At 45.2% G+C, this 16,721-nt stretch overlaps 1 protein-coding gene across 5 annotated transcripts in view; it reads right to left on the reverse strand.

Moving 5' to 3' along the window:
* Window positions 1-16,721, reverse strand: part of slc35d4 (solute carrier family 35 member D4) — a 289,967-nt gene that overhangs the window by 208,898 nt on the left and 64,348 nt on the right. For all 5 annotated transcript variants that reach the window (XR_015078978.1, XM_085992599.1, XM_085992598.1 and 2 more), the window contains exons 11-12: window positions 11,847-11,881; window positions 950-1,019 (exon numbers count right to left, since the gene is read on the reverse strand). Coding sequence is in view for 4 of the 5 variants with exons in the window: in XM_085992599.1 (XP_085848725.1) it covers window positions 950-1,019; window positions 11,847-11,881 (105 nt within the window). In the remaining variant the exon portion in view is untranslated. The remainder of the gene's footprint in view (window positions 1-949; window positions 1,020-11,846; window positions 11,882-16,721) is intronic.

Below are 16,721 nucleotides of genomic sequence, written 5' to 3' on the forward strand. Positions count from 1 at the left end.
TATCATCCAGCCACTAATGGATTGGCCGAGAGGTTCGTTCAAACATTCAAGAAGGCTATCAAGGCAATGTGTAATGAAGATATACCCCTACAGCACAAGGTGGATAACTTGTTTGCCTACTGGAATGCGACACATGCGGTTACCAACCAAGCTCCAGCCATGATGTTCTTCAATCGAAGACTACGATGCCGCTTGGATTTGGTTAAGCCAAACATCAGAAGAGATGTGGAGAACAGGCAGTTTCAGAATATGAATGAAAGGCCGACCAGGAGTTTTAAGATAGGTCAACCAGTTTTGGCCCGGGACTACCACACAGAGAAATGGCAGCCAGGAACGATCTGTACACGGCAAGGACCTCTAATGTATACCATGGACGTTGGAGAGAGTATTGTAAGATGCCATGCTGACCAGATTCTAGAGTCACTGGGAAACGTCAACTCCACACCACGATCTGATACACCTGGCGATGAAACCGAAGTACCAATTGCATCTACCTCAGAATCAGTGATATTGGAAGCAGACGAACCAAACAACGACATTGATCCCGACTCAACGTTGCCAGAAGAACCTGATACCCCAAAGAGGCGTTATCCAGACAGAATCAGGAAGCCTCCTCAAAGACTGAACTTATAATTGATTAACTTCAACTAATGTATCTAGCAACTGTAATTGTAAATATGTTATTTCATTGTTAATCGAATGTTATGTACTGTTTAGCTAAAAGGGGAGGAATTGTAGTGTATGTACTTTGCAGAAGGAACTATATTCTGCAGCCCCTGTATACTGCAGTACCAGTAGTGACCACCCCTGTATATAAGCCTGTGTAGTAACATTTGCATAGTAGTTCCAGGTTGCCTCCATTCAGTAAAGACCTGTTATAACCAACTCCTGCAGTCCGTGTCTCAATTACACACGGACATAATAAGGAAGATAACAGATTGTGTATTACCTTGCACAACAGCCACTATGAAATCGGTAAGAGTGGAGGAATGGGAACTCCAAGGCACCAAGTGCATCACCTGAGAGCAAAAAGGAAACTTGTGTCAAAACAGTGTGTAGATATTCAAGCCTTTATATCAATATACTACTCATTAAATAATGGATTTATAATGAGACAAGAATTTGCTGCCGCAGTGCACCAAATTAATTATTTTCTTTGATCCATGAGAAATGCACAATGGAAATAGATCGGGACACATTCTGGATGAGGCTTTTATTTCTGCTATTGTGTAGCACAAAACTGAACATTCAAAATGTAGAATGTGGGTGTCTTTTGTTACATATTATTACAGAGATACGAGTTAAGAACAGAACTACAAAGGGAGTTACTACTACTGCACATTTTGGCTGATATTGTTGTAATTTTACATGTCCTGGGGAATGAATGAAAATTCAAACTGGCGCAAGAAAACGCCAGGGCCCAGAATCAGGCCTAACATGTTGGGTGAAGATAGCAAAATACTGCAGATGCTGGAAATCCGAAATAACAGAAAATGCTGGAAAAACTCAGCAGGCCAGGCAACATCCGTGGAGAGAAATTATAGTCGACGTTTCGGGTGAACCCTTTTTCAAAACTGGAAATGAAATGAAATAGATCGAAGGCAGGGCTGCGATAGAACAAAAGAAGTAAAAAGACATTAAGAGGTATTCAAAACCAGACGAGATGGTAATAGGACAGTGGAGACAAAAGACGGCTCAGATTAGGTGTGAAGTGTAATGGCAGGATGAGACACCTCATCTTCCGATTAGGCACTTTGCAGCCTTCCGGTCTCAATATTGAGTTCAACAATTTCAAATCATAACCTCGGCCCCTATTACATTTTTACTTATATTTTTTTTCCCCCCCCTTTTCCTTTTTTTCCCCCTCTCTCCCACATGGCAGCTGTCTCTCATCCTGCCAGTACACTTCACACCTAATCTGAGCCGTCTTTTGTCTCCACTGTCCTATTACCAGCTCGTCTGGTTTTGAATACCTCTTAATGTCTTTTTACTTCTTTTGTTCTATCGCAGCCCTGCCTTCGATCTATTTCATTTCATTTCCAGTTTTGAAAAAGGGTTCACCCGAAACGTCGACTATAATTTCTCCCGCCACGGATGTTAGTCATAGAGTCATAGAGTCATAGAGTCATAGAGTAATACAGCACAGATAGAGGCCCTTCGGCCCATCGTGTCCATGCCGGCCATCAAGCCCTGTCTAATCTAATCCCATATTCCAGCATTTGGCCCGTAGCCTTGTATGCTATGGCATTTCAAATGCTCATCCAAATGCTTCTTAAATGTTGTGAGGGTTTCTGCCTCCACAACCCTTTCAGGCAGTGAGTTCCAGACTCCAACCACCCTCTGGGTGAAAAAGTTCTTTCTCAAATCCCCTCTAAACCTCCCTCCCTTTACCTTGAATCTATGCCCCCTAGTTATTGACCCCTCTACTAAGGGGCCTGGCCTGCTGAGTTTTTCCAGCATTTTCTGTTGTTATGTTGGGTGAAGTGTAGACTCCCCGTACACTGCCTCATTTCAGAACATCCCTCTACAATTGGCCTGTTTTCTAGGCCCTTTATTTATGGAGTGAGATCTCTTAACTACTGCCAGATTACAGAAGGGTTTGTGTTGTGAACTTGTGCCTGCTAAGATTGTAATAGAGACTGCCCGCTCCCATTTAATAAGAAATTAACAATGGGTTAGACTTTCTGCTTTGAGCGAAATCGGGCACAAATTATGCTTGAAATCACGCTATTTATCCGATGTGAAGTTATGGCTCAAGTTACCACCCAAACACATTTGCATATAGCCAAATACAAGTTTTACAAGAGGGGGAACTTAAAACAATCACCATCACTAGAGAGAAAGTACTGGCAAACTAATGGGACTAAAGGCTGACAAGTCCCCTGGACCTGATGGCCTGCATCCTGGAGTCTTAAAAGAGGTGGCTGCAGAGATAGTGGATGCATTGGTTGTAATCTACCAAAATTCCTGGGATTCTGGAGCGGTCCCAGTGGACTGGAAAACCGCAAATGTAACGCCCCTATTTAAGAAAGGAGGGAGACAGAAAGCAGAAAACTATTGACCAGTTAGCCTAACATCTGTCATTGGGAAATGCTGGAGTCCATCATTAAGGAAATCATAATATAGTCACACAGAGTCAGCATGGTTTTATGAACGGGAAATAATGTTTGACAAATCTGCTGGAGTTCTTTGAGGATGTAACGAGCAGGGTAGATAAAGGGGAACCAGTAGATGTCGTGTATTTGGATTTCCAGAAGGCATTTGATAAGGTGCCACATAAAAGGTTACTACACAAGATAAGAGCTCACGGGGTTGGGGGTAATATATTAGCATGGATAGAGGATTGGCTAACTAACAGAAAACAGAGAGAGTTGGGATAAATGGGCCATTTTCAGGTTGGCAGGCTGTAACTAGTGGGGTGCCGCAGGGATCAGTGCTGGGGCCTCAACTATTTACAATCTATATTAATGACTTGGATGAAGGGATCGAGTGTAATGTAGCCAAATTTGCTGATGATACAAAGATAGGTGGGAAAGCAAATTGTGTGGAGGACGCAAAGAATCTCCAAAGGGACATAGGTAGGCTAAGTGAGTGGGCAAAAATCTGGCAGATGGAGTTTAATGTGGGAAAATGTGAGGTTATACAATTTGGTAGGAAAAATAAAAAAGCTAATTATTATTTAAATGGGGAGAGATTACAAAATGCTGAGGTACAGAGGGATCTGGGGGTCCTTGTACATGAATCACAAAAAGTTAGCCTGCAGGTACAGAAAGTAATTAGGAAGGCAAATGGAGTGTTGGCTTTTATTGCAAAGGGAATGGAGTATAAAAGTAGGGAAGTCCTGTTACAACTGTACAGGGCGTTGGTGAAACCACACCTGGAGTACTGCGTACAGTTTTGGTCTCCTTATTTAAGGAAGGATATACTTGCATTTCAGAGAAGGTTCACAAGGTTGATTCCGGAGATGAAGGGGTTGTCTTATGAAGAAAGGTTAAGCAGGTTGGGCCTATACTCATTGGAGTTTAGAAGAATGAGAGGGGATCTTATTGAAACATAAGATTCTGAAGGGGCTTGAGAGGGTAGATGCAGAGAGGTAGTTTCCCCTCGTGGGGGAATCTAGAACTGGGGGGCATAATTTCAGAATAAGGGGGCACCCTTTTAAATTGGAAATGAGGAGGAATTTCTTCTCTGAGGGTCGTGAATCTTTGGAATTCTCTTCCCCAGAGAGCTGTGGAGGCTGGGTCATTGAATATATTTAAGGTGGAGAGAGACAGATTTTTGAACGATAAGGGAGTCAAGGGTTGTGGGGAGTGGGCAGGGAAGTGGAGTTGGGGCCAAGATCAGATCAGCCATGATCTTACTGAATGGCGGAGCAGGCTCGACCTACTCCTGCTCCTACGTCTTATGTTCCAGTGAATCAGCACAACGGAGCAGTGTGAATGGACAAAATCAACAAGTAACTGGGCACAGAGTCAGTCGGTCGCAAGTATCTGGGGAGGAGTCATATAAAAGCCACTCTGAAAATTACAACTTCTGAGTGAGGCTAAAGAGAAAAAGGTAAAAGGACATGCCTCTCTCTTTGGGGAAAAAAATGCCATGTGGCCTGACTTATCTTATTGATTGATTTAATGTATGGCAGTAGTGAATGATTTCAATCTGAGAACTGCACTAATTGATTTAAGGAACTGCACTGACCTGATTGATTTTACTTTAACTTTAATTATTGATTAATTTTAATCATGCAAAAGCTTTAAGAACAGTGATGAGTATTATCAATCTGAACAATGTGCAAACTGATTTAAGGAATGCACTAATCCGATTGATTTGATTTAAATTTAATTTTAATTAATTATAATTTAAATCACACAAGGTTTAAGAGCAGTGATGAGTATTTTCAATCGGAGTAGTGTGCAAATTGATTTAAGGAATGCATGGATCTGATTAATTTTAAATTAATAATGCAAAGTTTTAAGAGAAATGAGAATTTGCAATCTGAGCAGTGTGCAAATTGATATTAAAAACTGCATTCATCTATAATTTAAATTAATAATGCAAAGTTTCAAGAGCGGCGAGAGGGTTTGCAAACATGAGTCGTGTGCCAAGCAGTCTGAAAGAAGTGTAATTTTTCCCTACCTGCAGATGACTGACTCAAAGAAAATTAGGAATGGCTGCAAGAGGGTCTACAACTTTGCTCGTGATGACCTGCAGGCCCTGCCTCATCTAGGACAGTGAGGAGGCACGCCTGGAGGGAGGTGGCAGATAAGGGTCAGTGTTGATCTCCAGGACGGCGGTTCAGTGCCGGAAGAAATTTAATGACCTGACAAGGTCGGAGAAGGTAAGACATTTGTCGGACTCAGGTGAAGTAACAGGACAAAAACAATCTGTCGGAGAGGACTGAACCCTTCTCTCTTGATATACGAATAGCAGCAGCTCGCTGGAATTGCTCACCACACATTTGAATCTTTTAATTTTGTCTTTGCAGGCCAAGAATGCGCATAATGCCCGGGAGAGGGCAAAGACTGGTGGGGGCATCCTAAGCCTCAAGGTGTTGTTCTCACATGAGCAGAAGACATTGGAGCTGCTGGGGAGACGCACCGTCGTGGCTGTGACGCAGGCCCAGGCAGGTTGGGAAGAGTCCTAACAACCGCTATATTTATCCCTCAACCAACATCACTTAAACAGGTTATCTGGTCATTATCACATTGCTGCTTGTGGGACCTTGCGCAATTTGGCTGCCATGTTTCCTACTTTACAACAGTGACTACGCTTCAAAAAGTACTTCATTGGTTGTAAAGCGCTTTGGGATGTGCGGCGGTCGTGAAAGGTGCTATATAAATGCAAGTCTTTCTTTCTTTCATATAAGACATTGGCAGAGGGTTGCCATCCACACCACTCCCCTTTCTTTCCTTGCAATATAAACATTCGAATCATCTGTTTTTTCCCCCTGCAGCTAAAAAAGATCAAACGCGATTCCGCTGGAGGAGGGGCACGTGTGTGGGAAAGTGAGGCGGAGCAGCTCCAGTGGGAGATGGAGGGAGAGAGACAGCTCGTGCCCTATGAAGGACCAATGGGAAGCCAGGGATCCTCACCAACACTCCTTCCTGGGATTGACCCCTCAACCCCACCCTTAGGCCAGCCCCAAGCAGAGAGACCATCAACCGACTCTCCTTAAACTGGCACCAGCATGGACACACATGACCATGCTTGGAGTGTGACTCTGGGCCACAGTAGCTTACGGGCGTCTGACTCCAGCAGCACTATGGAGGTAGGATACTTGGAGGTGGAGGATGTATCTGCCTCTCTGGTGAGACGGGCCAGATGGCGGAGACAAAACAGTGAGTAAGCAGAGCCTGAAATGCTGTCTGCTGAGATGAGGCGGCATCTGGTGATGGAGCAACAGAGGGGGATGAATTCCCTGTCCTCCATCAAGGACACACTGGACAACCTTGCAGGCCTGGTCTCAATGTGCTGTGCAGATCTGCAACAACACTGAACAGACAACGGCTGTAGTCCATGAGCCTATCCAACAGTTGACTGCTGCCTTGGGCAATCCGGCAGGTCCTCTGTAAGGGGACAGTAATGCAGAAGCTAGGGCCCCTAACTCAATGGATATTCAGGCCTTAGGAGACAGACTGGAGGTTGTCGTAAGTGAGGTCTTACAGCCTGTCAATGAGACCTTGCGGGGCATCATTCCACCCATCACAGCGGTTGACAAGCTTGTCGGTGAACTCTGCACTGGTGGATTGCATCGTAGGGTCCATGTGGCTGATGCTTCCACCTCCATGGGTGGCAGCACCACCCTGGACTCCAGCCTTCGAGCAGTAGGCACGTTGCCAGCGGTACACTGCAAGCCGCACAAAGTGGCTCAAGATCTCAATTCTGGGACACAGGCAGCAGCATCTCTTCTCCAGGAGCAGTCGGGCGTAAAAGTCTGCGAGTCTTAGGCCCATGGCTCATCAGAACGACATTCCTCCACACCACAGGTAGATGCGCCATCCAGTGGCTGGTAGACAGTGCAGGGGGGCAGCAGGTAGAAGAGCTCATCGGAGCACAGGAGCCAAGCGAGGTGCCTCGAGAATGATGGGGGAACTTTTTCTTGTCTCTATTATCTCCATTCTCTCCTCCTTGTCGTCCAAGAAGGAAACTGATAGAGCATTAACTGTACTTTTATTAGTTATTTGTTTGCAGTTTTTTAAAGATTTTTTTGAATAATTGTTTGCACGCTTAACGTTGAATTTTTGTACTTTCCAATCTGTTTACATTTCTAAATAAATATATCCACTCTTCTTGTTTCGAAGAATGTTTATAAAATGTTTTTAAAAATTTAAATATGCTGCAACAAATAGATTTTAACTATATTTTTGAACTGGAAAATTAGATTAATTTAACATTAACAATTGGAGATTGTAATAAATCGCTTGATTTTTTAAATCTCAGTGTCAGAGTCTTCCTCTGCTCTCAGTACAGGGACAGGTGGGAGGGGGCATGAGGTGTGGCTCATTCTGTCAAAATGTGCTCTATAAGCCATGCTCTGGCAGCCCTGCCCTGTTGAGAGGGTGCCTCCTGTGCAAGCTCAGCAGCCCCCAGCTCCAGTTCCTGAGGCATGACATTTAGCTCAATGTGATCCTCTCCCGGTCCAGACCTTGCTTGAGAGAGCGAAGTTATGCAAGGCGCAGCACACTCTGATGATCCTGGCCATTCTCTCTGGGGAATACTGCAGTACACCCCCAGATCTATCCAAGCACCTGAAGCAGCTTTTCAGGCCCCAATGGCTCTCTCCTCGATCTGTCTGGTGGAGACATGGGCTACAGTAAATTACACTTCCGTCTCATTTTGTGGTGCTCAAAATGGAGTCATCAGCCATGACAGCCAAGGTAGGCCTTGCCTCTAATTAGGCAACCATCAGGTCGATCACCTTTCCTGAATATGCAAGCTATGTCCGAGTTACTCTCAATGATTCACGCGCTGATCCAGCTTGCATTGCATTCACATGGAGTATTCACAGACAGTTTGCACACTAACTGAACACAATGGGCTGGATTTTACCAGTCCTGAGGAGGCGGGTTTGGAGGTGGGACTGCTGGGAAAATGGGAGCGGGTACCAACCCCGCTCCCAACCTGCCTCCGTGCCATCTTCCAAGTTGCGCAGGGACCCGTCTCCTCGAGGCAGGAAGGGGATTAGAGCCAATTAACTGCCTGTTTACAGATAGTTAACAGGCAGTTTTGAGGCTTTTCCCCATTTTACACCTGCAATTGCGGGCTTCCCGACGGCTGCGAACCTCGCCAGGGTCAGCGAGGCGAGCAGTGGGTCTGCGGGGGTCGATATGTCAGCTGTAGAGGAGAGTGATGGGTGCAAGTATGGACAGGTAAGTAGGAGAGGTGAGTGTTAAGTTTTGGAAAAAGTTTCCTTACCTTTGCTTCTTCCTGCAGGCTTCAACCGTTGAGGATCTGGAGTTGCCTCATCTCAACGGCAGAGATGACAGAATGGCTGCGGCATTCTCAGATTCAGCAGCCATCTGTTTTCTGCGGAGGAGAGGGGTCTTGGCAAGCCTTTGTGCAAGGGCTCACCTTAGAACAGAGATCGTCAGTGTTTGACAGCTTCTCAAAGCTGTCAAACGCTGACAATTCATCTGTCAAACAATTTTCAACAGATGACGCAACATACGCTGATGTCATCAGTCACCGGCTTTCCCTTAATTGGCCGGTAAGCCCACAGGGCGGGCTTAACAAGGCCAATCAAGGGAAAATAGCGTGGGTTCGTCATACGTCGCTGGGGGCGGGACTAGAACCCGGAAGGCAGCAGTCCCGCCCCCAACTCATCTCGGCTGGCAAAATCCAGCCCCAAGGGACTGGAATCCCTTTCTATTCAGGTAGCTCTGTGCGTCCTCACAGGTGACCTTCAATGCCATGTCAGAGCCACTGATTGCTCCAAGCACCTTCGGGAAGCCAAATATTCTATAAAACTCCAGTGACCTCTGCCGCTGCTGCACGAGCGTTACATCAAATGTAATAAAGTAACTTACCCTGCAGAACAGGGTGTCAGTCACCTGCCAGATGCTGCCCTTCACTGCCCTTTGGCTGAGCGGGCACAGATTTCCCCCGTCGATGCCTGGAACGAGTCACTCCGATAAACATTTAAAGCTGTTGTAAGCTTCATCGCCATGGTGATGGCCGTGCTAGTCGATGATCGAGGCCTCAGGTTCTCCCACAGTAAATCGCAGAGCTGGCTGAATGCCACCTTGGTGAAGCGCAGATGGCACATGACCAGCTCCTCTGACATCTCCTCGTAACTCGAGCGAGGCCTGTAAACACGAGTGGAGTAGCTACAGATGGGGTGAACTCTCCACCTCGTTGAGCCTCGACAGCTCTCTCTCCTCCAGCATTATACCAGAGGGATGACAAGAAAATGTGCTATTTTAGACTTTCGATTATAAATCACAAAAAAAAACAACGCGGAAACTCCTAGCAATATAAGGAGGTAATAATGTAAATATGACTATATTTAAAACTATTTAACACATATAAGGCTCAATTTAAATAAACTATTATCTGTAGGCTTGTACCTTGCTGAAACGATTGGTCACTGCAGGAAGGCTGGAATCACATGATGATGGGTGCCTGCACACCAAAAAAAGAATCGCAATCTGAAGACCCTCCTCAAGCAGCTGCAAGCGAGCGCAGTCAGCGGAACCTCGCCATGGTCATTATTTTGATCGGGGGGGGGGGGGGGGGGGGGGAAGTTTTGTGGGCACAGCCGGCTCCCAGCACAATGTTTTTTAAACCAGCATTGAAGACCGTGGAAACTTGAATTATGCTCGACATAATTTGTGCTTAGAATTTTGCGATCCTTTGCGCTGGTTTGGCCGATTTCAAGCGGATTGCACTGATAAAACCAGCACAAACTGGAGGAAACGCTAGGCCAGGATCTTTAAGAAACACTGAAGGAAGGAGCACTTCAGACATTTCAGGCGGAATCTGAAAGGTCAGCTGGGTGAAAGTGCTCTAACCCAATAAAATGAACAAGCACTCCCAGAGTGAGCTGCACAATGTCACATGAAGTGCAAAGCCTCTTACAGTGCCTCCAATATATTAACACTCCTTCATCCACTGCTGTGGTGTATCATAGAAATTTACAGCATGGAAGGTGGACTTTTCGGCCCATCATTTCCGCGCCGGCCGACAAAGAGCTATCCAGCCTAATCCCACTTCCCACCTCTTGGTCCGTAGCCCTGTAGGTTACGGCACTTCAAGTGCCCATCCAAGCACTTTTTAAATGTGATGAAGGTTTCTGCCTCTACCACCCTTTCAAGCAGCGAGTTCCAGACCCCCACCACCCTCTGGGTGAAGAAATTTCCCCTCAAATCTCCTCTAAACCTCCTACCAATTACTTTAAATCTATGCCCCCTGGTTGTTGACCACTTTGCTAAGGGAAATAGGTCCTTCCTATCCACTCTATCTAGGCCCCTCATAATTTTATACACCTCAATTAAATCTCCCCTCAGCCTCCTCTGTTCCAAAGAAAACAACCCCAGCCTATCCAATCTTTCCCCAAAGCTAAGATTCTCTACTCCCGGCAACATCCTCGTAAATCTCCTCTGTACCCTCTCTAGTGCAATCACATCTTTCCTGTAATGTGGTGACCAGAACTGCACGCAGTACTCTAGCTGAGGCCTAACTAGTGTTTTAATGTAAAATTTTGCAATCCTTTGCGCAGGTTGTTTTGTTTTCCTTCATTGGCTAGCTTTAAAGAAACAGTTATTGCCGAAGTGACATTAACACAACTGTAGAATTACCTTCACCACATTTTTCATGTATGTATCCATCTGATGTAACTAAAACAGGAAACTTAACTCACTGAATGGGGGGGGTCACTTTAACTTAATTCACCGGGTGAGAAACCCATGGGATCGGGTAGAATGCCAGTTTTACACCCCACCCAATATTACTCACCATTGGCTTCAGTGGAGAATAAAAATCGTGCAGGTTGTAAATCCAGCGTTGCACCTTATCCCATCAGTTTCCTGATGGTTGGATTTAAAATTTTCCCCAATATCTGTGAAACAATAGCCTTGATTTCGACTCCGACGCAAGTGCAATGTGTGTAGGCTGGGGTGAGCGGCAAGATCACGTCATGGTGCCGCAGGAGGCCTGGAGCGATCTTAACTCCCGGGCCTCATTTCCACATTTGAGATCCAAATTCAATGGGAATCAGTAGGTGGCCGGCAGGTGGGGGCGGGATTTCAGACGGTAGGAGGCCGCCATCGAGGACCCAAGTGTGATGGTCCCTAGCACTAAGGCAAGTGGTTAAGGGGTGTGGAGAGGCAATTGCAGTCGAGGGAAGGGGGAGGAAAGCCTGGACAAAGGAGGTCCAAAGTTTCCTTGTGGGACCACCGAGGAGCACTCCAGCTCCATCTGGCGCACAAGTAAACCATTACTTTTTTTTATTAAAACAACTTATCCAGCTGAGCCTTTTCTGGCCCCGATCCTGTTTGCTGCCAGGTTTTTCCAGCAGCCCTGGCACTAGTCTAGACTCACGCGACTGCGAGTTAAAATCACATCAGGGTCCTACTTGTGTCATAAGACTCCAATTTTTGCATACTTATGAGGACTACCAATGTGAGTAATGTGCAACAATTGAAAATATGTGCCACGTAGATGCTTTAATTCAGTCAAAACTACAAAAATGTGCACTGCAGGAATCTAAAGCAAGGTAAATGGGATACTTAGAGCATGTAACGAAAATATGTGCTAAATAATCTAAAAACTAAACTATGAAAAAGAGACTTGAAAAATACTTAGAATTTCTATTAAAATTAAAGTTGCTTTAAATAAAATAGCAAATGTACCTGAAGGATGAGAGGCAGAGACCAATATCACCACACTGTAATCAGAGGAAAGATAAATAAGATGTTGCAAAACTAGCTACTGCTTTCACTTACTACAAAGCAATACTAAAACCTTACTGCAGTCATGTAACTCATCCAGTCATTGTTTGGATTGAATAGTAAGACGGTACTTTGGGAAGCGGAGAAGTAGAATTAGTCCGGGCGTAGGAGATTTACTGCAGTGCAAACAGAGGGGCTAGGAGACGTAAAACTGAGGCACAATAGCACCATCACAGGTGGGAGGCTGCAATATTATTTAGACAAGTTTACAAAGGCTGTTTCCTTCATAAATATAGAAAAAGGAATTCATATAATGGCAAAGTTGACAACAGTGCCACAGAGCGTGACAAACAAAAGTTCATGTAGACAACACACACACGGGAATTTTTCAGGGGGTCAGCGGGTGTGTTTGGTGGGGAAAAAAATTGACAGCAGGTAGGGAACCCGCTGTCAACCCGCCACCATGCTAGTTTCCCAGATGTTGGGTCTGTCATCAATGAGATAATTTCTTTACTTGACATCTGCAAATGTGCTATAAAAGCTCCCATCTCACAGCTGCTCACTTTCCAAGCTCAGAAGCTGTTGCTTACAGCATTTGGAAGACAGATTGAGCTTTATGCAGGTTGCAAGTGTTTGGAGCAAACTCTCTATCCAGTGTCACCTCATTGGAACAACCTCTCTCACCATTGACAGATCGATTCTGTCATCTCAACTTCACCTGCCATCTATTACATCAACATCGTAACCCTTGAAACTATCTCACCTTGGTCCTCAAAATCCCACCATTATCAGCCCCAACACCAGCAGCAACAACAACACCACCAACCTTCTCCGCAATCAACTGATGCTGCACAGGACAAAGGGCATCAGTACCTGACCACACAGCTGGCCGGGTGGCCAGGGATGGCCTCACCATAGCCCGATTTATTTCACTTGACGCTGTACACCCTGGCTGCCACGTGATGCACCAGGTTGGCACCACCCCACACCAACACCATAAAGCATCCCTACAATGCTCAAGCCATTCCTTCCACACTCATCGCCATTGCGGGGGGGGGGCGAGGTACTGTTATGTCTCACTATTCACTGCAACTCACTAAGCCACTTCCAAAGGTGCACACAAATCTGTCCAACACCACAAAGTGCTAAAAATAAAGATTTCAATGTTTGACAACACATTAACATAAACTTCACATGAACATTGGCTAAAACACCCACGTGTCTACCATTGTGTGTTGTTAGTTGGTATGATTGCACTAGGATGAGGGCGAGTGTGCGGGGTGGCTAGTGAGGTGGGGAAGTGATAATGTAGATAGAGAGGGATGGGTGGAGGTGCAAGGTAAGTTGGTGAGAGTAAAGATGTGCAGGAGTAGGGTAGGGAAGGCAGAGTGATGGGGATGTGATGAGTGGCACAGCAGGACGAGGTTGATTGTGGCTTTGCAGTAATGTTTCGTGATCTACTGAGATCATTGAAAGGTTTGCGCCACTGCAGCCTGGTCCTGCTAACGACATCCCTGCTTGTGTCCTCCTGTGCAATGTGCAACCAGGCTGCGTTGATCTCCTGGGGAGGTCTCATCCGCCCATTGGAAGGGAAGAGGACCTCCCTGTGTGCAGTGACTCCCTCCATATGCATATGGAGGGAGTCATGGGAGAGCCTGGGTGCAGCCGTGCACCTCTGTGCAGTGCTTGTCAGTGTTTGCAGCAACGCAATGCTGTAGAACACTGACCAGCACAACTGTCAAAATTAATTTGCGCATGGTCCCTTTAAGGAAACCGGCTGATGACGCATCAAGTGACGTCATCAGACCCGCTTCCTTCAATTGGCCGGGAAACGCGCTGGGCGGGCATAACAAGCCCAATCGGCATACAATCACTTTGAACAGCGGGCTGGAGCCAGCAGCGGGGTCACAATCCACCACCGACCCTGGTCGCACCGGACCTGCTGAGGTAAGGGAAATCACGGCCACAGAGTTAGTTGGTGACCTTGTTAAGGAATAGAAGTGTGACAGATGGGTGATTTTGTCCCTCTCCCCCTTCTATTGATATATCAACTTTACAACGTAACAAGGGTCGGTCTCGCTCAAATTTGACCATGGTAGTGGTTTTCTGAAAGGCTAAATTGTCCAGAAAACAGCTCGGAGAAGTGAACTTTCAAACAAACTGTACTATGGATATTCAATTATTATTGTTCCTTTGACACATCACAATGTTTATTATATGCAGTGACTTATTAAATTGTGATCATAGATGCTGAGAGTAAAAATGTCCCAATGAAGGTTATTATTGCTAATGAAACAAATTAACTGATTTTTATAGGCCATCTCTGGATGGCACTGATGGCCACATTGGGAACTTCCATTTGAGAGGAAATGAAGTAACTTCTATGTGTTTCTACGAAGGGATATGGAAACAGGGTGGGTAAATATGATTTGAACTATTGGTCCATGTGGAGGGTAAAATCCATGTGGACTGGTTGAGCCGAATGGCCTACTTCCGTGTGGTAACTTCTAAACAAAGTGGTTCCATTGGCAATTAAACATTTTGACATTAAAGAAATAGCTTCCCTCCCACAGCACAACCATGTAAAAAAAAAATCAGTATTTTGGCACAGAAAAGTTTTGAAGAATATAACTACGCTAACATCAATGATTTGACCCACAAATGCATGGTTAATCTAATTTTTGACATGCAAAGTGCTTCCAAAATATAACCAGAGTATGAAAAGATGTAATGTAATTCTCTGCTAATCACTGCTTATTAGCAGGTTAAGTACTAAATTCATCAAATCACTGAGCATTCATTTTAGAAACAGGTCATTGCGCTGCAGCCAATGAAATGAGCTTCACATCCCAAAGTTACCAGACATTAATCAGGACTGATAGTTGAAAAACATTTAATCTAAGACCTGTCAGTGTTAGTTTTCTTCTAATTTATACTATTTCCCAATTTTGGGTACCCTTCCGTTCATTCAAAACTCAAGTAAACAGCAAGACTCAGCGGACTGAGGGCCAATTCTGAATCGGGACCATACTAGATAATTGAAGGAACATTTAAACAACTTCAAAACAAGACTGAACAGATTACCTAATTGAGCTTAAACAAGAGGCTGGCTATTGTAGGTTGTAAGCCTATATTTTCATTTTATTTTAAACCTAAAAAGCAGGATATGAGATGGTATAATTTAAAGAAATGACAAGTCACTGGCCAAATACACTGTCATTAGATTCTGTGATGGATAGACATTAAACAGTTACTGCCTGCTGTTACCAGCTGATGTGCAATGTCTGGAAAAGGTTTCCAGTAGCCATGACACTGAAGTACCTGCACCATAAGCGTACTGATAGACAGACACAGAATCAACTTGGTAAGTGATGATGGAAACAGGTTTCAGAAATCAAACAAAAAAAAATGATGGGACAGGAAGCAATGTACACACAGAAATGGTGACGTCGCTGCAAATGACAAAAAAAAGGGAGAAAAAAAAAGAAACTTGCATTTATAAAGTACCTTTCACATCTACAAAACAACCCGAGCTGGACCAACGGAGGAGAGCTGTTGAAAGATGATGGTATGGTTGACCATGTCAAAGGCTGCAGAGAGGTCGAGGAAGGATAGTGCACCATTGCTCAGTCACAGAGGTGACCTCGACAAGGTCTGCTTCAGGGCTGGAGTGGGAACCTGATTGGGGAAATTCAAGCAGAGAGATGGGCACAGATCTCAGACACAACAACACGTTCAGGGAGGCAGGAGATGGAACGCTGAGGCTGGGGGGTGCGGAGGGGGTCACGGCAGAAATTTCGAAAGTGTCTGAGGAGAGCGAAGTGATTACAATGTCAGGTTGGGCCTCACACCACAGCCGGAAATTGTGCTTAAAAAAATATGAAAATTTTCGTGGATGAGAACGTGACAACGTTTGCACCGGCCCCATTTTTCTCCCATTCTATTCTTCCACTATGTCATAGATAAAGTAACAAGCTACAGAAAGCATGAGTTAGGAAACAGTGTAAGGTTCACAAAATTTTGGCAGCCCCCGAAGATTATTTGATTAAAGAAAACCTGGTTGGAATGGACTTTAAAAACCCAGGACATTAAAGATGGCTGTAGCCGGCCTCGTGGCAAAAGAGAAAAGACAGCCTGAATGAATATAAAAGCAGGATCTCCCAGCACGGGCTGGCGCAAGGTACTTGAAGCTGTCAATCAACTGCGGTTAGGAAGTTTCAACATGGTTGACTCAAGGGCTTAAGTGATTGCTGTCAATCTAGTTGCGGTTAGGCTGTAACCACAGAACAAAGGATTGTTTACACGAGCACTCAAGTACTGTTTACCGAGCACTCACAGGACAAAGGATTGTTTACACGAGCACTGAAGTACTGTTTACCGAGCACTCAAGAAACCAGCGGGACATTTTTCAAACTGGGACAGCTCCATTCACAAACCAGTTAAACAAATGGGAAACGCATTCAAACCCATTACGGTCAATGGGGACAGATTGGTCCCTTTTGTGTAACCCAGATACGTCCAGATTTGGGCGCGAAGATAAGGGCTCCCAATGGGGTATAAAGGTAGCCCCTCAGGAAGCCATTCTCTCTCGCTACCGCCTCGCCTCCGGTGCCCTGCCTTCAAGAGGACCGTCACAGCCCGCCCAAAGAAGTGGAATACCAGCAGTTACTTTTGAATTACTGGGGTATCTCTACTTCGGGCGGTGAAAAATCCAAGGCAGACTGCAGGGCACGGAGCAGGCGTCTCAACATCGTAGACTGGTGAGCATAAACTTTCTGGCCCATTACAAGGCAACCTAGATAGGTATAAGGGGTGGGAACTAAAGGGGAATTTTGT

The sequence above is a fragment of the Somniosus microcephalus genome, chromosome 7 (assembly GCF_052327205.1).
Source record: "Somniosus microcephalus isolate GS21.2 chromosome 7, FLI_Smic_1.0, whole genome shotgun sequence".
Lineage (NCBI taxonomy): Eukaryota > Metazoa > Chordata > Chondrichthyes > Squaliformes > Somniosidae > Somniosus > Somniosus microcephalus.